This window comes from Rhinatrema bivittatum, chromosome 1, assembly GCF_901001135.1.
Source record: "Rhinatrema bivittatum chromosome 1, aRhiBiv1.1, whole genome shotgun sequence".
Classification (NCBI taxonomy): domain Eukaryota; kingdom Metazoa; phylum Chordata; class Amphibia; order Gymnophiona; family Rhinatrematidae; genus Rhinatrema; species Rhinatrema bivittatum.
In genome coordinates, this window is record NC_042615.1 from 363,620,904 (window position 1) to 363,644,466 (window position 23,563).

A 23,563-nucleotide genomic window follows, 5' to 3' on the forward strand; every position below is an offset into this window, starting at 1 on the left:
GTCGTTGGGGGACTCCACGCCTCGATCTAATGGCGACCTTTCTCAACGCCAGGCTCCACGCTTCTTCAGCCGCAGAAGAGAGCGCGGCGTGGAGGGGGTGGATGCCCTCGCCTTCCGTGGCCGTCGGATCAACTGCTCTATGTGTTTCCTCCTTGGCCTCTGGTCGGCAAGGTTCTCCGCAGGTTGGAACATCATCGAGGGACTGTAATTCTCGTCGCCCCGGAATGGCCCCATCGGCCATGGTTCGCAGATCTACTTCAGATGACGGTGGACGGCCCACTTCGCCTGTCCCATCTTCCTCATCTTCTCCGTCAGGGGCCGGTATTTTTCGAGCAGGCAGAACTCTTCTGTCTTGCGGCCTGGCTTTTGAACGGCGCCGTCTCCACCACAGAGGCTACCCGGAGACAGTGATCTCAACGATGCTTCGTTCCCGCAAGCCTTCGACCTCTGTCGCTTACGTTCGAGTTTGGAAGGTCTTCGAAGCCTGGTGCTCTGACCGCGGGGTCCAAACCATGGAGGCGACTGTCCCGCTGATCCTTCATTTCCTACAGGATGGTCTGGATAAGGGTCTTGCCTATAATTCGCTCCGGGTTCAGGTGGCGGCCTTGAATGTCTTGGTACAGAAGGACTGCTCTCTACCCCTTCAGCCGGAAATCGCACGTTTTCTGAAGGGTGCCAAACACCTACGGCCACCGGTCAGGAATCCTTTCCCTTCTTGGAGCCTCAACTTGGTGCTGCGAACGCTGTCGGGCCCTCCTTTTGAACCCCTGAGGGGGTCCTCCCTCAAGGACCTGACCCTCAAGACGGTTTTCCTGGTAGCCATCTCTTCTGCTCGCCGGATCTCAGAGCTTCAAGCCTTGTCCTGCCGGGACCCTTATCTGCGTTTCTCCGACTCCGGGGTTTCCCTTCGTACGGTGCCGAGACCTACCAAAGGTGGTCTCGGCCTTTCACGTCAATCAAACGGTGGAGCTTCCAGCGTTCGCTCCAGAGGAACCCCGGTCTCTCCGGCTCCTGGACGTCAAGCGTGTGCTGCTCCGTTACCTGGAGGTTACCAATGACTTCCGGGTATCCGATCATTTGTTTGTCCTCTGGTCAGGACCGAGGAGAGGTTCTCAGGCATCCAAGACGACTATTGCGCGCTGGATAAAGGACGCCATCTCATCGGCTTACATTGCGGTGGGGCGGGTGCCGCCTCGCAGCGTGTTGGCTCATTCCACGCGATCCCAAGTGGCGTCCTGGGCGGAATCTCGCTCCGTTTCCTCCCAGGATATCTGCCGTGCGGCGACGTGGAAGTCTTTGCACACTTTTTCCAGACATTACAGACTACACCTGGCGCCTCAGTGCACGGGTTCTTTTGGCGATCAAGTTCTCCGAGCAGGTCTCTCAGGACCCCACCCGGTTTAGGGAAGCTTGGGTACATCCCACTGTCTGGACTGATCCAGGTACGAACAGGGAAAAGAAAATTATTCCTTACCTGCTAATTTTCGTTCCTGTAGTACCATGGATCAGTCCAGACGCCCGCCACTAGGGGTTTCATTAGGTCCTGCTCGGATTCTTCCAGGTAACTTTCATTCTGTTTGTCTCTGATTATTGTTACTGTTCACAGCTCCTCACAAGTTGACTGTTGGTGGTCCCGTTGACCGTTTGTTTATTTATATCTTTCTCTGTTCCTTTTCGGGAACGGTTATGGATCCAAAATGTTGTGTTTTGCTTTTGGGCTTTGCTATGCGTAATACTGAGCTCCAGCAGAGGGTGCACTACTCTATATGCTGACACTCTCAAACTCTGTTCTGACTCCATCTGCTGGTCGGGGGATATAACCCACTGTCTGGACTGATCCATGGTACTACAGGAACGAAAATTAGCAGGTAAGGAATAATTTTCTTATGTATGCTATTCAATCCCTTCGCTTTAGCTAGCCCCTCATGAACAGTCTTCTGAAAATCATTTGAGGTTTACCTCACCTCACTTCCAATCCTGTTGGTTCCATTTTCTATGGTCTTACTCCTGATCCTTCCTTGCTGAACAGAGAGCAAAAATATCTGCTTAGTAATTCTGCTGTTTCCTTGTCAGCATCTACATACTCTTCCTCTTCACCTGAGTTCACAGTGCCACTCTTGAGCTATTTTTTCTTCCATTTGTTCTCCTGATTGCTATTCCTGATATTGTTGCCTGTTTTCCTCTTTCTTCAGCTGCTACTTTAAAAAAAAACAAACCCCAAAAAACAAAGCAGCATTTTTTCCTCTTTCCTTTTATTTACATAGCAACATTGTAGAGACTGCAAATAGACCAAATAGTCCATGCAGTCTGCCCAGCAAGTTGCTCATGTAGTAACTGCCATGCCATGCATGTTACCCCCATGCCTTCATTTAAGGGTAGTAGCTGCCGCTCTGTGCAGGTTTACCTTCAAGTCTTCTGTTAAGGATAGTAACTACAGTTTCATGCAGGTTACCCCCTATGCTCCCCTTTTTTTCATTTCCAACACCTAGTATTTAGGGATTTTCAGTGTGTATCCCATGCCCTTTTGAAGTAATTTACAGTTTTCATCCTTAACTCTTCTTGGAGGGTGTTCCAGGCATCCTCTACCCTTTTGGTGAAGAGCTATCTCCTGATGTTGGTTCTGAGTCATCCCCCCTGGAGTTTCTATTTGTGACCCCTAGTTCTACAATTTCTTTTCCAACAGAAAAGATTTGAAGTTTTTGCACCATTAATACTTTTTAGGTATCTGAAGATTGCATCATAACTCCCTTGTACCTCCTTTTCTCCAGGGTATACATATTTAGATCTTCAGCTTCTCTTCATAAGTGTTCCAATATAGATCCCTCACCATTTTGGTCGCCTTTCTCTGGACTGCTTCCATGCTGTCTGTTACTTTTGAGATACGATTTCCAAAACTGAACACAGTACTCCAGGTGAGGCCTCAACAAGGAATTATTGCCTCCTTTTTCTTACTCATTATCCCCCACTATGCAGCCCTGACATCTGTCTAGCTTTAGCAATTGCCTTAACACATTGCCTTCGCTGCCTTTAGATCACCAGACACTATTGCCCCAAGGTCCCTTTCCTGGTCCATGCACATCAGTCTTTCACCTCCCCACATGGCACACAGCTGTTTTGGATCACTGTACATGAGATGCATGACTTTGTACTTCTTGGCATTGAATCCCAGCTCTCAAAACAGTGGTGGGCAGGTCAAGTCTAGAGTGAAAACCCCCAAAACAAAGCATGACTCACCATATATTTTTTAATTATATTGTGATCTCAAATGGTTTTGAATTAACCTTTAAACAGAGGAAAGACCTCAGAAATGAGCATGCATTGCTTTTGCAAACATGAAAACATGCCTTTAACTTAATCACAGGTCAAAAAGTTTCATATTCTCTCAAAACTTTTATATCAATTTTTTTGTTTTTCTTAATTTAAAAGAACTTATCTTAATGCAGTATGCTTTGAATTAAAGTTCAGCAGATTTTCACCGCTGACATTGGCCAGTGTTTCGCTGTCATAGCTGCTTCAGGGCGGAGCAAAGTTCGCAAATTCAGCATGTCTTAACTGCAGAGCTACCTGCTCTCTGTATCAGTTCCTTGAAAAATTAAGTAACTTTTCATTCTCTACTCCTTCAGGTATGTCTACTCTGTTGCAGATCTTAATATCTGCAAACGACCAAAACTTCACCTTCTATCCCATCTGCAATGTTGCTCACAAAGTTATTGAATAGAATCGGCCCCCAAACCAATCCCTGAGGCATCCACTTTAACACTGTTACCCTCTTCAGAGTAGAATCCACTTACCATTACATGCTGTCTTCTGTCAGTCAACCAGTTTGCAATCCACTCCACCACTTTGGCACCCAATCCCAAGTTTCTCTTTTTTTTTTTAATTCTTTGTTTTCAAAATGTTTTGAACTTATACCCAAGAATAACTCTTGTACAGTAAAGCTGATGTTTACAATTATACAGAAAAAATACAAAGAAAACATGAGGAAAAATAACAATCATCCAATAACTATGCAAACATCATAAATTATAAGAATAATTAGGAGGCAGAACTATAAGCACAAATATTTAAGGCAAAATAATTATTAAAGTAAGTCATGTACACCAAGTGATGCCGCTACTTAAATTCACTAACAAGCTGAGGCTTGAGGGGATGCCTCATGGGAACGGGCATCTATGAAAACCCTAAATTGTATGGGCTCGAAGAAATTATAATTAACACAGAATGCTTCACACAGCATTTACATGGATATTTAAGAGTGAAAGTGGCACCCAACTGAACTGACGGGCGCATATTAAGAAAATCCCTACATCTGGTTTGTGTCGTTTTAACCACATCCCGATATATCCAAATGGGATAACCATATACATTACTTTGCCTATTCCTAAAGAATAATTTCAGAACATAATTGCTGTCAGATAGAAAGGCAAAGGATATTAGTATAGGTTTCCTTTGAATTATCTCAGTGTCCATAGTAATTTCTAATATGTTTGATAGATCCAATGAAGGTAACTGAGTCCCTACCATTTCCAGTCCTTCAGTTTGTGTCTGCTGTTATAGATAGAAGGCCTTAGTGATTACTGGTAAAGCAGTCTCTGGAATTTTGAGGACTTGTTTCATGTAATTTCGAAATAACTCCTTAGGGGAGAGCATAGCAACAAGAGGAAAATTCAGGACCCTTAAATTATGGGCCCTGAGAGCGTTTTCAACATTCTCTAGTCTTCTGTTGGAATATTGTCCGATATCAACTTTTGCTGAACATTTTCAACCAAAGATATTTTTTTATCCAACTCTTCTACCTTTTTTCCATAATTAGAAATGAGGTTATTCACAATTGCTTGGTTCCTAGTTTTTGTTGTTACTGCAGACAAATTATTAATGGACATTTCAACTGACTTTAAAATTGCCCATATCCCTTCTAATGTTATTTTCTCCGGGGTAGATATAATAAAACCCGCAGTTAAGGCTTTCATGTGGCCATCTCCCTCTTCCTCCTCAAGCTCACAATCCTTTCTTTACCTTCTGGTGGTGATAACTTCTCCTTCCTCCTAGCTCCCAGTGAGGACTCCGGGGTCAAAGTTGCCATTATTCTTTCCGGGCTTAATCCAACTGCTCCTCCCAGCTCATGGGTCTCTTGTCTGTTCTCCTTCCGGTCTGCAATGTCTCCTTTGCTCAGATCTGACCTCGAAGGACTCCTCATGCTTCCGGGGTTCCAGAAGGTGATGCGATGTTTCCCGGGTGAGCTAGTCTTCTCGGCTCTCCGGGGCTTAAGGTGGAATCACAGGTCAGGGGAGGCTGCGCGCACTCCAGCACTGCACTCCTAGCGACCAAGTAATCCGGCAAAGATGTAATGGCTCCCGCAAAGAACCCCTCAATTCGAGGCTGTCAGGGGTCTAGGGAAAGGCGATTCTTCTTTCGCCTCTCTAAGTCTCCCCTTCCTCTTAGTGTAGGGCATTTTTTTCATAGGAAAAAAGTAAAAGGTAAGAGCCTCTCTTCAGGCATTCACTCCGGTCTCGCTTGGTGGCCATCTTGCCTCCAAGTTTCTCATTTTATTCACAAGCCTCCTGTGCTGTGGTACCATATCAAAAGCTTTGCTGAAATCCAAGTAAGTCACATTGAGCGCTCTTCCTTGATCCAGTTCTCTTTTTCACCCAATCAAAAAAGGCAATCAGATTTGTCTGACAGGACCTTTCTTTGGTTAATCCATGCTGTCTTGGTTTCAGCAACCCACTGGATTGGAGATTTCCTTCAGCAGAGTCTACATTAATTTTCCCACCACAGAGGTGAGGCTGACCAGCCTATAACTTCCAGCCTCTTCTCTGCTACCGCTCTTGTGAAGCGGGACCACAACCGCTCTTCGCTAGTCATGCACCACCATTTCCGTTTCCAGGCATCTTTTGAACAGGGTCTTTCAGTGGACCTGCTACAATGTCTGAGTTCTTTTAGTATCCTGGGATGTACATTCTCGCCCCATCATCTTGTCTACTTGCAGTTTTCCCAGCTCCTCCCATATATTCTCTTCTGTTAAAGGGGTTACCCCACTCCCATCCATGGTCTTGTCAAACAGCAACGATCATTTCTCTAGGGTTTTCTTTAGTGAACATTGAACTAAAGTATTTGTTTAATATTTCTGCTATTTCCTAGCACCCAGATACACTAATTCTGAACCAGTGGGTTATACACCTCTATCAGCAGATGGAGACGGAGCAAAACTGTTATCACAGTATATATGATTTCAGATAATTTAAAAAGGATTTGAAAATTTGGCTGTACACACAGGTCTTCACGCATAAGTTAGGAGACTGTTAGAGCAGATATCTTTTACTTTTTTCCTATTATTTTATGGTTTTATTTTGTATTCTTAACCTTTTTATATTTCCTGTTTTATGTTTTTTAGTTGCTTTTATACTGATACTGTTAGTTTTTAGCACTTATCTGATATATTTTAATATTTCACATTTCGTATTGTTCAATGTGTAAACCGTTGTGATAGTATTACTAAAAGACGGTATAGAAAAGCTGTCAAATAAAAAAAATAAATAAATATATATATATATATATAGATATATATATATACTCTTGCGGTGACAGCCTGCCAGTGTTCTCAGTTTCCGGCAGATGGTGGACTTGCATTTCCCTACTGGGGATTGCTTCAAGTTTTAGAAGGAGAAAGAAACAAGGAAATTTAATTCGCTCTGCTCTTCTGTGGTGATTCATGGTCCCTCCCCCAGTTGAGAATTCCTGAGGTGATTTCCATGGCCTCTCAGATGAGTGCCTTGGTGTGCTAGCTGGCCTTTCAGCTAGCGTGGACTTAGCTATAAAAAAAAAAAGGCTGAAAGGCAAGCGGCTGCATGAAGCCGAGCACAGCGGTCATGGTATTTACCCTCTCTCCCTGCAGCCGGAAATCGTGCCCTCTTCAATGCCTTTGGATCGTGTCTTGTGTGCCTGACCGTGTGGCCTATTGTGCACCTAGTTGGGCACCTAGATAAGAGCATAAGAGTACCTCCCAAGTTGCCCACATTGTGCGTGCACACACTTGCCTTTTTTACACTTATGCGCACGAACGTGCTTGTTTTTGTGCAATCCCTGAGCTCAGTTGAACGCTTATTTTGGCACAGAGGTGTGAATGGCGCCTACAGCGAAGAAAGTTAAGTACCTTGCCCTGTGTGGCGTGTCTTATTCAGGCATCTCAACCTGGCATTGTTTGGAGACTCAGGAGAATTACTCCCTGCTTCTTCCCAGCTGGTGTGGGAATGGAGAAATAGCGGCCAGAAAGCTTGCCTGATCTTGGGCTCCCTAACTGGTTGGTCAGCAGAGGAGGTAGTTCCAATGGGCTTATGGACACCTATTGCCGGGCCTTGGCAGGGATCCTTCAGCCCCGATCAGTCTTGCCAGGCCAGAGTCACAGGTGGAGACCTCTTATTTATTTGTTTACAATTTTTTCTATACCACCTATACAAGGCTTTTTGCAGATCTAAGTGGTTTACAAGAAACGTACATGTTTAAAATACAAAACTCAGAAAAATCAACATTAAAAAATAACGTTACATTAAGATGAAGACCAAAGGTTAGGTTTAGGTTCTGGGGAAGGCTAATGAAAAAAGATGTTTGATGGCTTTTGATTTCTATTTTTGAAGAAAGTTGTCGAATGTAGTTGTGGTAGGGGAGTTCCAAAGAGTGGGTCCTGCCACAGAGAAGGTGCGAGTCCTAGTCAGATTTAATCTAGCAGTTTTGACAGTGGGGATGTCTAAGTAATTTTTGTCCATTGAGAGTAGGTGACGTGGAGGTAGATAAAGTTGAAGTGATGAACAGAGCCAACCTAGCATATACTATTTTTGAGGTTATGACTAGTGGTCAATATTTTATATTGAATGCGCTGGTGGATAGGCAGACATTGTAGTTGTTTAAGAACAGGTGTAAAATGTTCATTGCGGCATTCGTTAAAAATCAGTTTGGCTGCACAGTTTTGTATTATTAGAAGGGGGCGAAGAGTGGAGGCAGGGAGACCTAAACAGAGTTGCAATAATCTAGACTGGTAAGTATTAAGGCTTGGAGAACATAATGGAAGTCATATGGAAAGAGGAGTGGTTTGAGTTTTTTTTTTTTAAATAGGCAGAGCTTGTAGAATGAATTGCGGGTAATGGAAGATATGTTATTTGTCATAGTGAGTTTAGAGTCCAAAATCATCCCTAGGTTACGAGCCTGCTTAGAAATGGGAACTGAGCAGTTTTCGAAACTAAGGTTTGGTGGTGGAGCATAGATTGTCACGAATAGTTGATAGATGAAGAATCTCAGTTTTGGTGGCATTTAAAGTAAGATGGTTGTGGGATAGCCATGTATTAATTGTTTTCAAGTAAAGGTAGCCAAGATAAGGTATGATTCCAAGGAGTTTATATGGTATGATAAATTGAATAATGTCTGTGTAAATTTTGAAGTTAATGTCAAGTCCAGACAGAGAACATAGTGGCAATAGGTAGATGTTAAATAGAAGTGCAGATAATGCTGATTCTTGGGGTACCCTGGATTCAACAGAAAAACAATTTGAGTGATATGGACTAATGTTGACTTAGAGAGGCCTGTGAGATAGGAAGGATCTGAACCATTGAAGGACTTGTTCCATTTATACTAATGTTTTGAAGGCTTGTGCAAAGGATAGTATGATAAAGTGTATTGAAAGCTGCAACAGATGTCAAGGAAAATTAGAATATAATCTGTTGAATCAAAGCCATGAATTATGGAGTCAGAGGATAGAAGAAGTGATTTGGTACTGTGACCTTTTTGAAAGCTATGTTGATTTGGATATAATATATTATTGTCTTTGATGTAGGTATATAATTGATGAAGAATTACAGATTCGAGTATTTAGCTATTATAGTTAGAGGCAATTGGACGTAGTTTAGTAGGTTTAATGGCTCATCTGTTTCTTTTTTGGAATGGGGAGAATGGAGGTCTGTTTTAAATATTCAGGGAAAGAGCTTAGAGAGAGAGAAAGATATGATTAATTGAGTTATAGAAGGGGCAATTTCATGTGCATTTTGTAGGAAATGGTCAGGACATGGATTGATGAGCTATTTTGATATTTTGTTTTAGCAAGGATATGAATGAGTGTCCTGATCTTACTGGGAAAACTCAGACCAGGAATGAGCAGGGGAAGATAGGCTACTGTTTGGAATAGGAATTTGAGTAAATTTAGCAGATAAATTGGTGATTTTACCCTTGAAATGAGTTGCTAGATTATTACAGAAATATTGAGAAATGTGGCCGTTGGATTCATTTTTTTTTTTTAATAACTGTTAGAGATTTGACACTATTAAAGAGGACACTATTGTTACCATTTGCAATTTGAATTTTGTATGCATAGAAAGTTTTTTTTTTTTTTTTTAAATCATGGTCAATTTTATTTTTGTATTTTCTTAAATGGGCAAAGTATTCATTTTTTCCTCTTGTTTAAAGGGGTTCTTTCTCCATTTCTTCCTCTTAATTGGCGTTTTTGTTTTCATATGGTGAAGTGCAGGGGTATACCATGGATTATTTGGTCTAGATAAAACTGGGCAGAGTTTTTTTAGGAGCAAGCTTGTCAGAGTTGCAATTGTGGTGTTCCAGTTTCAAAGCTGATGTTAACATCATTGTGGGTAGGAGTATTACAAAAAAGCGTTTCCTAGCATTTAGCAGATGGGCTCAGGACAAAGGGTATAGTGTACTCCTGATAGTAGTTGGGAGACGGGGTCAGATTTCAAACTGACGTCAGCCTACAAATACCCATGCAGGAAGTGCTCTTCAGTATTTGTCCGTCTCCTAAGCAGTTAGGGTCACTACACACACTTGCACAGTGTTAGAAAATCCAGAACAAAGAAGAGAGAAATCTTACCTGCGGTGATACCTAAGGCTCCCTCCCCAGTCAAGAATTCCTGAGGTGATTTCCGAGATCCCTAAGAGGCAAGCCTCGGTCCGGTAGCCGGTTCCCGGCGTGGACTATACTAACAGGGTCATCAGTCCCAGGTAGCCAGGGTAAGAGATGCACACAAAGCATAATTGAGAGCCATAAGATCACCATAGGAGGCTCTTGGACTGAAGGCAAAGAAGTCATGTGGTGCTAAACGGGTAGTCATTTGCTATCCTAATCTGGGGAAAGAGTCGAATACCCAACCGGGCAGAGGTACCCACCCCAGTTAGTAGCATTCCAGTTGGCAGGATGAAAGGATATGCAAGAAGGTCTCCCCTGCAGTTGCAGGCCAGACCCAAGAATAAGATGTGGCAAGAAAGTAGAAGCTATTGGAACAGTGATTGAATTATGCCTGATAGTCATTGCTTTGTAGTCCTGCCTTGATTGTAAATATGCAAGGTGAGACAAGAGAGTGCCACCCTTCAAAGAAGATATGGACGATCCCAGATTGACCAGGGAATTTCTGGTGTGCAGACTGACAAAACTACATGTAGGGATTGCTCATGGCGACCCTGAAATCAGATGTAGTCAGGACAGGACCCGTGTCCATTTTGGCATATGGCCTGGCTCTTGAAAAGGCATGGCTGTGAATCAGAAGGTACTCACTGTGGATCCCTAAAAGGCTAGAGGATGGGAGCAGCAGTTACTACCCTTAAGGAAACATGGAGGTAACCTGCACGGAGTGGCAGTTACTACCTTGGGAAGCTTGCTAGGGCAGACTAGATGAACCATTTTGGTCTTTTCTGCCGTCATTATTATGTTACTATGTAGCATGCTCAAGCTCATGAGAACTGAACCTCCGAGGAGGTTGAGGTAGACTATTGGGAAAATTGAATCTCTCCATGGAAGGCAGATATTTCATAAATCCATACCTACAGAATTGCTTGGACAGGGGTCTAGCCCTCAATTCACTAAGAGTACAGGTGGCTATGCCCTCACACATAGTGTGCTTTTTGAGAGGCAAAGCAAATTAGTCCACCTTTTAAACCAATATTTCCTCAATGAGATCTAACCTGGTTCTTAAGGCCTTGGTGAGAGCACCTTTTGAGTGCTTGAAAAGGGCTTCCATCAAGGACCTCAAAGGTGGCATTCTTGATAAGAACATAAGAAATTGCCATGCTGGGTCAGACCAAGGGTCCATCAAGCCCAGCATACTGTTTCCAACAGAGGCCAAAACCAGGCCACAAGAACCTGGCAATTACCCAAACACTAAGAAGATCCCATGCTACTGATGCAATTAATAGCAGTGGCTATTCCCTAAGTATAATTGATTAATAGCCGATAATGGACTTCTCTAAGAACTTATCCAAACCTTTTTTGAACCCAGCTACACTAACTGCACTAACCATATCCTCTGGCAACAAATTCCAGAGCTTTATTGTGCATTGAGTGAAAAAGAATTTTCTCCGATTAGTCTTAAATGTGCTACTTGCTAACTTCATGGAATGCCCCCTAGTCCTTCTATTATTTGAAAGTGTAAATAACCGAGTCACATCTACTCGTTCAAGACCTCTCATGATCTTAAAGACCTCTATCATATCCCCCCTCAGCCGTCTCTTCTCCAAGCTGAACAGCCCTAACCTCTTCAGCATTTCCTCATAGCGGAGCTGTTCCATCCACTTTATCATTTTGGTTGCCCTTTTCTGTACCTTCTCCATCGCAACTATATAATGATATATAATGATAGCATTATGTTTGGCCAGATGCATTTCAGAATTGCAAACTCTTATAACATTTCAACACTGTTATATTTAAGCTGGCACCTTCCTTCTTCTGAAGATGGTATTCCCCTACCAGTTGGATCAAGCAGTGGTTCTGCCAGCTTTCAGCAAAAAGGAATGCAAAGGCAAGGAGAGTAGTCTGCACCAAATTTGACATGGGTAGAGAGTTCAGATATTTGAAGGTGGTAAACCACTTGAAAACAACGATTTCATGTTTGGCCCACAAAAGGGAGAAGTGGCCTCTAAGTTCACGATAGTAAGATGGATAAAATCTGCTCGGCATGCATACTTGAGCAGTCAGGTCCTGGTGGCATTGCACGCACACTCTACAAGAGTGCAGGCAGCATCCTGGGCAGAAGCTTCATTAGTCTCCCCAGGAGAAATCTTCAGGGCTGCCATCTGGTCATCCCTGCACATATTTTCCAACATTACAAGCTGGACATACAGGCAGAGTTGGATACAGATTTTGGGTCTGGGGTTCTTGGGTTAGCCTTGTCTTCCTCCCAACCTACCTAGGGGGTAATTTTATCTCCCAAGAGTAATGGATTGGGCTCGCAGGAGAAAATTGTTCATAACTGATCATTTTCTTTGAGTCCTGCTAGACCAGTCCAGGCTCTACCCAGGAATACAGGATCCAGATGCAGTCATGCACTTAACTAGGCTTGCTGTCTCTCCTCCTCTCTTGCTACACTCCACCCTCCGTGGAGAAAAGTGACTTTGAGGGATGAAAAAGAAATATAGAAGAATAAGACATACTGGAAGTCTGGTTGCTCTGGCAGGAGATTACTAGCAAGGGCCTCTGACCATCAATGCAAAGAGTGAAGTCATTAAGGGGTGTGTGATCTCTGCCTCCCACGTTGAGGACTGGGGAAATCTCAATGGTAATGGACTTGTGTAGCATAACTCAAAGAGAAAATTATCAGAATAATTTTACCCTTAGTTTTTTTGGATTATCAAAGAACTGGATTGGGATTTGAGTACTGGATTATGGTGTACTTAGATGTCAGTGTGAGATGCACTTCAACACAAGAGGTTTGTAAATAAGTGAGCAGCCAGACCTAAGGAAGTAAGTCATAAGCCATATGAAAGTGAAACTTCAAGAAAATATTTATATCCTAGATAGAAAAAGGTGATGGTGTTAATGATATGTAAATATTTCAGATATAAATGCATAGGAAGGTCATCGTACAAAGTTAAAAGGGGAGTGGGTTTAGGAGTAGCAAATGGAAATATTTTTTTATAGAAGGGGGTGATGGATACATATCCGCCTCAGAATGGAAGGGATGGAGGCAAATTGTATAAGAAACCAAAGAAGAAATGTGTGAGGCAATAAAGGTTACATCTGAGAACAAATGTGATCTTTTTCAACAGGAAAAGAAAATGGGAAGGCCAGATAGGCTTTTATTCTTTATCTACTGTAATCTTTCTATGGAATTTCCTTTCAGATATGATGCAACAATTGGAAATAATAATTACATGCAAGCAATTATGCTTTTCATACATTTTGATATTGTTAAAACCATTTCTATTTCAGGAAAAAAAAGAAGGAAAAAGATGTGGATCCAGTAACTCCAAAGAGAAACTTGAGGAGCATTAGTTCTAAGAAGATAGAAACATAATAAAGATGATTTCTTCTATAGAGAATAAGCCAGAATATAATAGCAAGAAAGATCTGATTACATATCTCAGAGAAATCGGAGGTCGAAACCACCGTCTTCGTGGTGGGGTGGTTTCTCCCAGTGAGAGAAGTGCAGACATTTCACTGCCTGTGTATTCTCACCACCTGCCAAAACAGTCTTTGAAGAAATTTTCAAGTAAGTGTTTGGTTTTATTTTTATTTTTATTTTTTAATTTAATCACAATCAATGACCCTAGGTGAGGACTTCCCAAATCTGTCTTGGACTCCACAGCCAATTGGGTTTTCAGGATATCCACAATGAATATACGTGAGATAAATTTGTATATGATGGAGACTCAGTATATGCAAATATATCTCATCCATATTCATTGTGGATATCCTGAAAACCTGACACGCTGAGTCCTCAGGACAGATTTAGGAAGCCTTGTCTGAGGAGGTGTGAGGCCTCACTCACCCAAGCACAAGCATTGTCTCTCTTCCACCCTGGCACAATCCCCTTCCATTTGGCAGGAGGAGTTTGAGAATATTATTTGTTTCCTGTAGCTGCCGCCTTCTGTACCAGCTTTGATCTGAAATGTCAATTATGTAGGATTAGTAGTTCATACTTTGTTAAAACTGCCAAGAGGAAGAAGCAGCTGCTGATGGAAAGCTATGTAAAGACTTCTGTTGGCCAGACGGGATTGTGCCATGGGGCAGGGGTTAGGATGTAGATCCATTCCCAGATACACACAGACGGCTGACTCAACAGTGTCCTAAGCTTTTGCTTGCATAGGGAGACTAAATGATCTCTGGTAATTGAACTCCATTCTCCCAGGACAAACAGGATGGTAGTCCTCACACATGGGTGTCATCAGATGGAGCCTGGCATGGAAACTTATGTCAAAGTTTCTAGAACTTTGACTAGGCACACTGAGCATGCCCAACATGCCCTGTGTGCACATAGGGTCCTTCTTTGGTGTCCTTTTTTTTTCCCCGCGGTGCTGTTGCCTCGCGATGAAGTGAGCTTGTGGCTTTTCTTTGGGGAAATTGCCTTGGAAAACCTTTCCATAGATAATTTTCATTTTTTTTTCCACTTTTTGTTTTCAACGCAGATCCCTCGCCGGTTCCTTCTAGCCTCTGTCAGGTTTTTTGATGGTTTGTTAAATTTAATTTCGCCTACGTTCCCCCTGGGGCAGCGGTGCTTCGGTGCCTGCTGTCATCAGTTGCCTTCCATCCTCGCCTGTTTTCCCTCTTTTCTTTTCAACATGGCCTTGTCTGGTTTCCATCGATGCTCCCAGTGCTCGACGACTATGTTCATTTCGTACCCACACAATGTGTGTATTTTCTGCCTGGGGCATCGCATGATGTCTGGTGTTGCTTTGTGTGACTGGATGACCCCGGATGGGTGTTGTGCTCCTCTTGACAAGATGGAGAAGCTCTTTGGGTTGAGGAATTCCAAGCCATCGGCACCAAAGGACCTTGGAGCCGCACCGATGGACACAGAGCCCTTACATTGGCCAGGCCATCATTCCCGTCGATGCCACTGGCGGATAGGGGAGCCAGGCTCCAGATCATGTCGGTCTCTTCCAGGTCGAGGACATCGGTATCATCGCTGTCGAAATCCGCACTGGGGAAAGACTAGGCTGAGCACTGAGGGAAGCTGAGGAAGCATCTGCATCTGTCCCCTTCATGCATGGTGCCAGGCTGACGGTGCTGGCGCATGCCGTGATGCCCCCGAAGCGACCCTGCAGCGAGGAGTGCCCATCCTCCATTGATGCCAGGGATCCGTGACTATCTCCACTGGTCCTGGCATTAGTTGCCAATCCATTTTGGGAAACACAGGAAGATCTGGCCACCCCTCCTGCCTTACAGGTGGTTTTGGCATCGGCAACTTTCTAAGAGGAGTTGGAGTGCAGAGTCTAGCTGGCAGTTGAGCAGGCCCTGCGGGGCATCGAACCAGTAGCACTGACTGTGCCAATACCCATGCTTTCCCTGTTGGAACTGCTCAATGTGCTCATTGTTGTGTTACCGACCCAGTTGGTGCCAATTCCCAGGAGGCCATTGATGCCCAGTGGGGCACCAATGCTTCCTCCAACTGATCCAGTGCTTATTGCTGGCTCCTCTGAAGAGGAAGTTCCTTCGAGGCCAGCAGGGGCACAGAGGCCTGCAGCCTCCATCCCGCTTTGCCAGTGCTGAAACCTCTAGATGAAGACCAGGCACTTAGGGCCCCATCCCCTGTGAATTACAGTGAGGATGAGGCCCCTGAGAGGATGACACTGCAGAATCCTCCTTCGAGGACTAGTAAGAACTCCCCTCAGAACAGTCTGCTGCAGAGAAACGAAGGAGTTCTCTACCCGAGGACCTGACCACTTCAGGTTTTGTGCAGGCGATGGCTGAGGCCATCCCTTTTCCAGTTAATGATGGAGGAGGATGCCAGGCACAAGATGCTGGAAATTCTCCAGTTCGTGGAGGCTCCTAAAGAAATCGTGTTCGTCCCAGTGCACTGTGTCTTAGAGTTGCTCCTGAGGATCTGGGAGCACCCCCTTACAGCACCTTACGTAAACAGGAAGGCAGATGGGGTTTACCTCATCCAACAGCTACTGGATTTGAAAAGTGTCAGCTGTCACACCAGTCGGTTGTGGTCTAATTAGCTCTGAAGAGGGCCAAGCGTTTTCAGACCCATGCCTCAGAGCCCCTCGGGAAGGATCATAGAGCGATGGGCGCTCATGGGAGGAAGATATTCCAGGGGGCCATGCTTATTGCCTGCATTGCCTCCTACCAGATCTACATGAGCCAATACTCGTGCAACCTCTGGAAGCAGGTGCAGGAGGTGGCTGAGCAGCTGCCTCAACAGCAGCAAGACATTTTATTGCTGGTGCATCAGGGCCTGGAATGTGGAAAATACGAGGTTCATTCAACTTAACAAGGTTTTTGATACGACAGTGAGACTCTCTAGCAGGAATTGGCGCCTGCAGAATGGCATGGCTGTGGGTCTCAGATCTCCAACCGGAGGTATAGGAAAGACTCTTTGACCTGCTGTGCACAGGAGAGAAGGTGAGACGCGGTGGCCCAAATGTGGGAATACCTTGAGACCCTCCAGTGCAACTCCACCAGGACTTGAGACCTGCCCTCCTCAGCCAGGAGGTCTACGAAGCAGGGTCAGAGGAGGTCTTTTTACTACCAGAGGAAGTACTATCCTCTGGCTCCTCTTGTTCAGAGGGTGAGCTCTCATGGCTGTCCCAGGCAGCAGCGAGCTCCCAAGTCCCAGCCAGCACCCCAGCCAAATCCTGGGAAAGGATTTTGACAGGATCATAGGGAGCATGAGTCAGCCAGCTACGGTTCTTAGCAAATTGGTGGCCCAGTATAACCTAGGACCAGTGGGTTCTGTCCATCGTCCATCAAGGGTATCAGTTGAACCTATTGGGTGTACCACCAAATTCTCCTCCATGCCCATTTTGGGGGCCTATGGTGCATTAGGAGGTACTGTTAAAGGAGCTCTCTGCCCTCTTAATGGCCAGAGCGGTTGAACCTGTCCCACCAAGGCAAAGAGGACAGGGATTCTACTCCCGGTACTTCCTGATTCCATCCCATCCTAGACCTGAAGGCCTTGACCAAGTTTCTCAAAGAAAAGTTCTGGATGGTTTCCCTGGGCACCTTGATTCTCCTCCTGCAAAAAAGAGACTGACTGCTCCCTCGAATTAAAGGATGTGTATCCTCACATCGATCTTCCCAAGTCACAAGAAGTGGGAGAAGAGCACTTCCAGTACAGAGTGGTGCTGATTGGTCTAGTGTTGACCCACTTTGTCGTTACAAAATGCCTGACCATGATGGGGGGTGCACCTCCGCAGGCTGGGATTGCAGGTTTTCCCTTACTTGGACAACTGGCTGGTCAAGAGTGCCTCTCAGACAGGAGCAAATTGGTTCATGCGCTTGACCATCCAGGTGTTGGAGTTCCTAGGGTTCGTCATCAACTTCCCAAAGCCCCATCTCAGCTAGTTATCTCAATTTGCATTTCATTGGAGTCCTGCTAGACACGGCTCAGGCAAAAGCCTTCCTGCTGCACTCCAGGGTGGTCACCTTGGTGTTCATAGCAGCGGTGATTCAACAGAGCCAGCAGGTGTCAGCTTGGCACATGTTGAGGCTATTGGGCTACATGGCTGCGACTGACTTACTCCCTTGGCTCGCTTACACATGTGCAGAGCCCAATGGACCCTGAGGTTGCAGTGGCGCTAGGCCACTCAGAAATTCCAGGTCTGTATCTGAATTTTTCTGTCTCTCCTGGACTCTCTGAACTGGTGACAGAATCTGTCAAATTTGTAACAGGGAATATCTTTCCAAACTCCCCCTACACAAATTGTTCTAACCATGGATGCGTCCACCTTGGGGTAGGGAGCTCATTTGGAGGGACTCTGCACCCAGAGCTTATGATCCACTCAGGAAGCATGGTGTCAGATCAACTTCTTGGATCCTTCTGCGATCAGGTATGCTCTGTGGGCTTTCAGAGATTGGCAGTCCAACAAAATTGTCCAGATGCAAATGGACAACCAAGGAACAATGTGTTATGTCAACAAGCAGGGTTGAGGCAACAGTGTAGATTAGATGCCAAAGGATAGTCCAAGTATGAGCTTTATTTGAATGGAGACATAAATTTTGTACATGTGCCCAACTCAGGCCGAGTTTCGCCCCGCATGGGGCTGCCTCAGGGGCTAAAAGTAACAAACAAACAAAATGAACAATACAGGGCATACAAATAAAAGTAAAAAATCAATCATTTAAAATAAAAATTGCTTTAAAACAAGGTAACACATAAAAAGAAATCAAAAACACTTATACTGGAATGAAAACATCAATGAGACAGAATAAATTAGAGGACAAAAGATACAGTGGCATCATATGGTTTTACCTGTGTATAGATGATCACAATATATGAGTGAACACTCTTAGAATTAGTGCACAGAATATCTGGTAGTCTGGAGGTCTGCAAATAATACATACAGTGAGGGAAAAAAGGATGAAAATGTCATTGAACACAAACCTATGTAAAAAATAAATTTAAAATTTAAAATCAATATGACTGATCAAGAAAATATGTATTCATTAAAAATGGAAAAAAATAATAAAATAAAAATTAAAAAATTGTATATGGAAATAATTTTAAAAATATGGGACTCTCTCGTCTATCTTGTATGTAAAAATAATAGAAAACATTTATAATTTGGCGGCAAAGATCTGTTGTCTAAGTTTACAATGGAGCAGGGGATTAAAAAGTTCCCTTCTAAAGGACAACATAGAAATTAAAATAAATAATATTAAAAGTTATTTTTAAAAAAGAAATAGACAGACCTGCTCAAAGGAACACCAGTGCTCCTGCTCTAATTTATGCTGAGGTTGTAACCAATGCCAAGGAGTTATGAAAGAATAATTAACATAAAAAAAACACTCATTATTACTTAGTAACAATATTGTCAAGGCTACTAATGAATCTCTATCTTGCCATGTGAGAAAAAGCTGGCACACTTAGCGCTAGAAATGACAAAATCGGGGCACAAAAGGGAACACCAAAGAAAAGGAATACAGTGCCAACCTCATTACCATATGTAAAATCTAGAGCGACTCCACAAATGTACATATTGTGCATTAAATAAAATGTTAAAACGGGACAAAAACATCAATTAAATGAAAAAAAAAACTGTGACACCCGAGTAATGGCTTGTGACCATGAAAAATCTAAAAATAAATGGACCTACTCTGAGAGAGATTGCAAGTGGTCCCGCTCTTTTTAATAATAGGGTAATAACTCCTTGGCATTTGTGCAACCTCAGCATAAATTAGAGCGGGAGCACTTGTGTTCCTTTGAGCAGGTCTATCTATTTTTTTAAAAAATAACTCTTAATATTATTTATTTTATTTTCTATGTTGTCCTTTAGAAGGGAACTTTTTAATCCCGTGCTCCGTTGTAAACTTAGATAACAGATCTTTGCCGCCAAATTATAAATGTTTTCTATTATTTTTACATACAAGATAGACGAGAGAGTCCCATGTTTTTAAAAATATTTCCATTATACAATTTTTTTGTTTAATTTTTATTTTATTATTTTTTCATTTTTAATGAATACATATTTTCTTGATCAGTCATTGATTTTAAATTTTTTATTTTTTACATAGGTTTGTGTTCAATGACTTTTTTTTATCCTTTTTTCCTCACTGTATGTATTATTTGCAGACCTCCAGACTACCGGATATTCTGTGCACTAATTCTAAGAGTGTTCACTCATATATATTATGTATATTGTATACAGTGGCATATCAGGTAAAACCATGATATGCCACTGTATCTTTTGTCCTCTAATTTATTCTGTCTCATTGATGTTTTCATTCCAGTATAAGTGTTTTTGATTTATTTTTATGTGTTACCTTGTTTTAAAGCAATTTTTATTTTAAATGATTAATTTTTTACTTTTATTTGTTTGTCCTGTATTGTTAATTTTGTTTGTTTGTTACTTTTAGCCCCTGAGGCAGCCCCATGCGGGGCGAAACTCGGCCTGAGTTGGGCACATGTACAAAATTTATGTCTCCATTCAAATAAAGCTCATACTTAGACTATCCTTTGGCGTCTAATCTACATTGTTGCCTCAACGGCTTTCTTAGATAGCCTACCCTCCTGCTTTGTTGGTCCGTCATTTTTGAGGAACAAACAGGGATGTACAGGATCGTATCTCCTGGGTCAGGAAGCATTCCAGATCTGGTCCTGGGTTCTGTCCCATGGGATGGTACTCAAGGCTATGTATCTGGGTAGAATGGAGAAGGTGATAGCAGACAGTCGGGATTTCAGACCCTACGAGTAGTCGTTGGATCAGGTGGCGGCAAATCAGATCTTCTGTCTTTGGGGAATCCCAGATGTGGACTTGTACGTAGGGACACTTTTGCTTGCCATTGGGGTAAAGGTCTTCTGTACGCGTATCCTCAGATTCCTTCGGTGTCTTCTCTCCTGACGCTTTGCGAGGACCGAGTGACTATGATCCTCATAGACCCTCTGGCCAAGACAGATCTGGTTTCCGCTCCTTCAGGAGCTGTCCTTCCTGAGACGGATCAGTCTGGGGACTTCTCGAGATCTCATCTCACAAGATCAGGGCAGGCTACGGCCTCCCAACCTCCAGGCCTTGTTGCTGACAGCCTGGATGTTGAGAGGCTGATTCTGCAGCCATTTGATGTTTCTGAAGATGTCTCGGATCTTAATGGCTTCTGGAAAGCCTTCCCCTAGAAAGTCCTATGGACTGAACTGGAGTAGGTTTTCCGTGTGGTGTGAGCAGAAAGCCCTAGATCCATTTTCCTGCCCACACAAAAACTACTTGATTACCTTCTACACCTACTAGAGGCTGACTTGAAAACTCACTCTGTTAGAGTTCATCTAAGTGTAATGGGCACATATCACCAAGGCGTAGATGGTACGCCCATTTCTGTACTGCCTATAGTTGTACTCTTCATGCGGGGCCTGCTTCAGTTGAATCCTTTCCTAAGGTCTCCCGCTTTGTCTTAGGACCTTGTGGTACTAGTTCAGCTGATGAATGCTCCCTTTAAGCTGCCGTGCTCCTGTGACCTGAAGTACCTGACCTGGAAGGTCATATTTTTGGTGGCGGTCACTTCAGCACGCAGGGTCAGTGAGCTCCAGGCTTTAGTGACTTATCCACCTTATACCAAGTTTTATCATAACAGGGTGGTCTTGTGTATGCACCATAAGTTCCTTCCTAAGGTGGTGACTGATTTCCATCTTCCTAATAAGTCTTACCAACTTTTTTCCCCAGGCCTCATTTGCACCAAGGTGAACGAGCACTGTACAGTTTGGATTGCAACAGAGCTTTAACATTTCTACCTGGAGTGGAAGAAGTCCATAGACAGTCCTCATTTCTTTTGACTGGAATAGATTGGGGGTTGCCGTTGCCAAACATACACTATCCAGTTGGCTAGCAAGACTGCCTTTCCTTCTGTTATGTCCAGATGGGACTGCATCTTGGGGATCATGGCAGTGCTCATTCTGTCAGAGCCAGGGCAGCGTTGCTGGCCCACTTGCAAGCAGTTTCTGTGGAGGAGATCTGCAAGGCTGTGACATGGAGTTCTCTCTACACATTCACATCTCATCTATTTATTTATTTATTTATTTGTTTGTTTGTTTATTTAAAATGTTTATACACCGCCTTTACAAACAGAGTTTAGTCAAAACGGTGTACAATATCATTGAAAAAAAACAACATAGAAATATAAGTATAAAATAAATAAAAAACAATATTAAAAATTAAAAAAAATATATAAAGTAAAAAATTGAGGAGAAAAATAAACAATAATTATAAATAGTGATTCATCATGAAAAGAAGCAATGTGCCATATGGGTAATTGTTTGATTATTAGAGGGTGTGTCTTTAAATGCGATTTGAAAGAAATGTGTTTTTAGAGATTTTTTGAATTGTTTTGAGTTTGAAATAGATCTTAATGAATCTGTTAGAGTATTCCAAAGAGTTGGACCTGATATAGAGAAAGCTCTTTTCCTGGTGATATCAAGGTGTGCTAGTCTAGGTGATGGTATGTCTACAAGATTTTTGTTCGTTGATCTTAAGTGTCTGGATGGTTTATATATATGAAGAAGAGAACAGAGGGTAGTAGAGTTAGAGTTATGAATAAGAGAGTGAACAATAGTCAAAATTTTGAACTGTATATTTGTCTGGATAGGGATGGCCAGCATGACAGTAAGTTCGGCCAGTCTGTCCTTTGTAATTTTTTTGAGGTGTAGAACCCCATTCTCCCTGCCTAGGGTTCATTGTTTGGGTTCAGACTGTCTCCCCCTCTTACCAACAGCACTGTGGTTGTTGTGCTGATTGGCACCTGAATAGTGCTTGTTAGTCCCCTTTTGTGTTGGGGAGCAGCCTGTAGCTAGGAATTCACCATGTGTGAGGACTACCAAACTTCTTGTCCTAGGAGAAAGCAGGGTTGCTTCCCTGTAACAGGTTTTCTCGTAGGACAGCAGGATGTTAGTCCTCATGAAACCTGCCCACTACCTTCTCCGTTGCAGGTCCTTTTCTTTGGAACTCCATACCCAACTCCTTCAAATATCCAACAGAAAGCAGTTTAAAAAATCCCTGAAAACATCTTTCAGATGGCATATAAAATTCCAATAAATGAACAATTCCAATGAGTTGTTTATATTAATCAATTTTTTTTGTAATTTTTCTTCTATTTTTGGTTTTTATATTATTTACACTCATATTTTATTTTATACATTTTTGTAAACCATTTTGATCAATTCACTTGTAAAGGCTGTATATAAACATTTTTAAATAAATACCTAGGAGAGTTGGGTTTCTCCAACTTTTTGTGTTAAGATTTTTACAAGACTGAAAAGACACCCCCCCCCCCCCCCCCCGTATAGGGCATATTGGGCATGCTCAGTGTACCTAGTCAAAGTTCTAGAAATTTTGACATTTATTTTATTTATTTAAATTCTTTTTAATATACCGATGCTCAAGACCATGTCTTATCGAACCGGTTTACATCAAAACCAGGGGAAAACCATAAATAATAAGAATGAAAGTTACAATGAACAGGGAGAGTTTTCCATGCCGGGCTCCATCTGATGATGTCACCCATGTGTCAGGACTAACATCCTGCTGTCCTAGGAGAACACCTGTTGCAGGTAAGTAACTCTGCTTTCTTCCACCTACTATGATGCAGTACTGTTACTGTGACTGGCTGCTAAAATGTTTTATTGATTGATTAAAAATTGTGGTTCCCAACAGGGAAACAGGAAGCCTTCTGGAAGGTGATCCAAGACCTTTTACTAAAACACACAGAGGGCTCCATAATTCTAGGCGGAGACTTTAATGTCACGCTTTGCCGGGAGCTGGATAACTCCACAGCATCAATGTCCATTTCTCCCAGAGCTAGGAGCCACCTAAAGGGGCTTATGGATGACTGACGTCTCATGGACGTCTGGCGGAATCGTTTCCCAAAATCTCGCTCATACACTTTTTATTCTTCACCTCATAAAAGCTATTCCCGCATTGATTATTTCCTGATAGATAACTTACTGAGTAATCAGGTACGTGCAGCTGACATAGAGACCATCGTGTGGTCTGATCATGCTCCTATATGGTTGGAGTAGATATGGGTAATAGGGATGCGGGAGACAGATTTTGGAAACTGAATGAGTCCCTTAATGTAAGACGCCCGCTTTGTCAAGGACTTGGATTTACAACTCCAGGAATATTTTACTTTAAATCAACACCCTACGGTTAC

The 23,563-nt window shown here is 43.0% G+C and overlaps 1 protein-coding gene across 6 annotated transcripts in view; it reads left to right on the plus strand.

Annotated features, from left to right (window-relative positions):
• CENPC (centromere protein C) overlaps positions 1–23,563 on the plus strand; it is a 526,811-nt gene that overhangs the window by 209,754 nt on the left and 293,494 nt on the right. For 4 of the 6 annotated variants that reach the window (XR_003856588.1, XM_029600831.1, XM_029600842.1 and 1 more), the window contains exon 2: positions 13,196–13,475. Coding sequence is in view for 5 of the 6 variants with exons in the window: in XM_029600831.1 (XP_029456691.1) it covers positions 13,286–13,475 (190 nt within the window). In the remaining variant the exon portion in view is untranslated. Of the gene's footprint in view, positions 1–13,195; positions 13,476–23,563 lie in introns of those variants that run through there. The other 2 variants (XM_029600814.1, XM_029600824.1) reach the window with 1 other exon arrangement.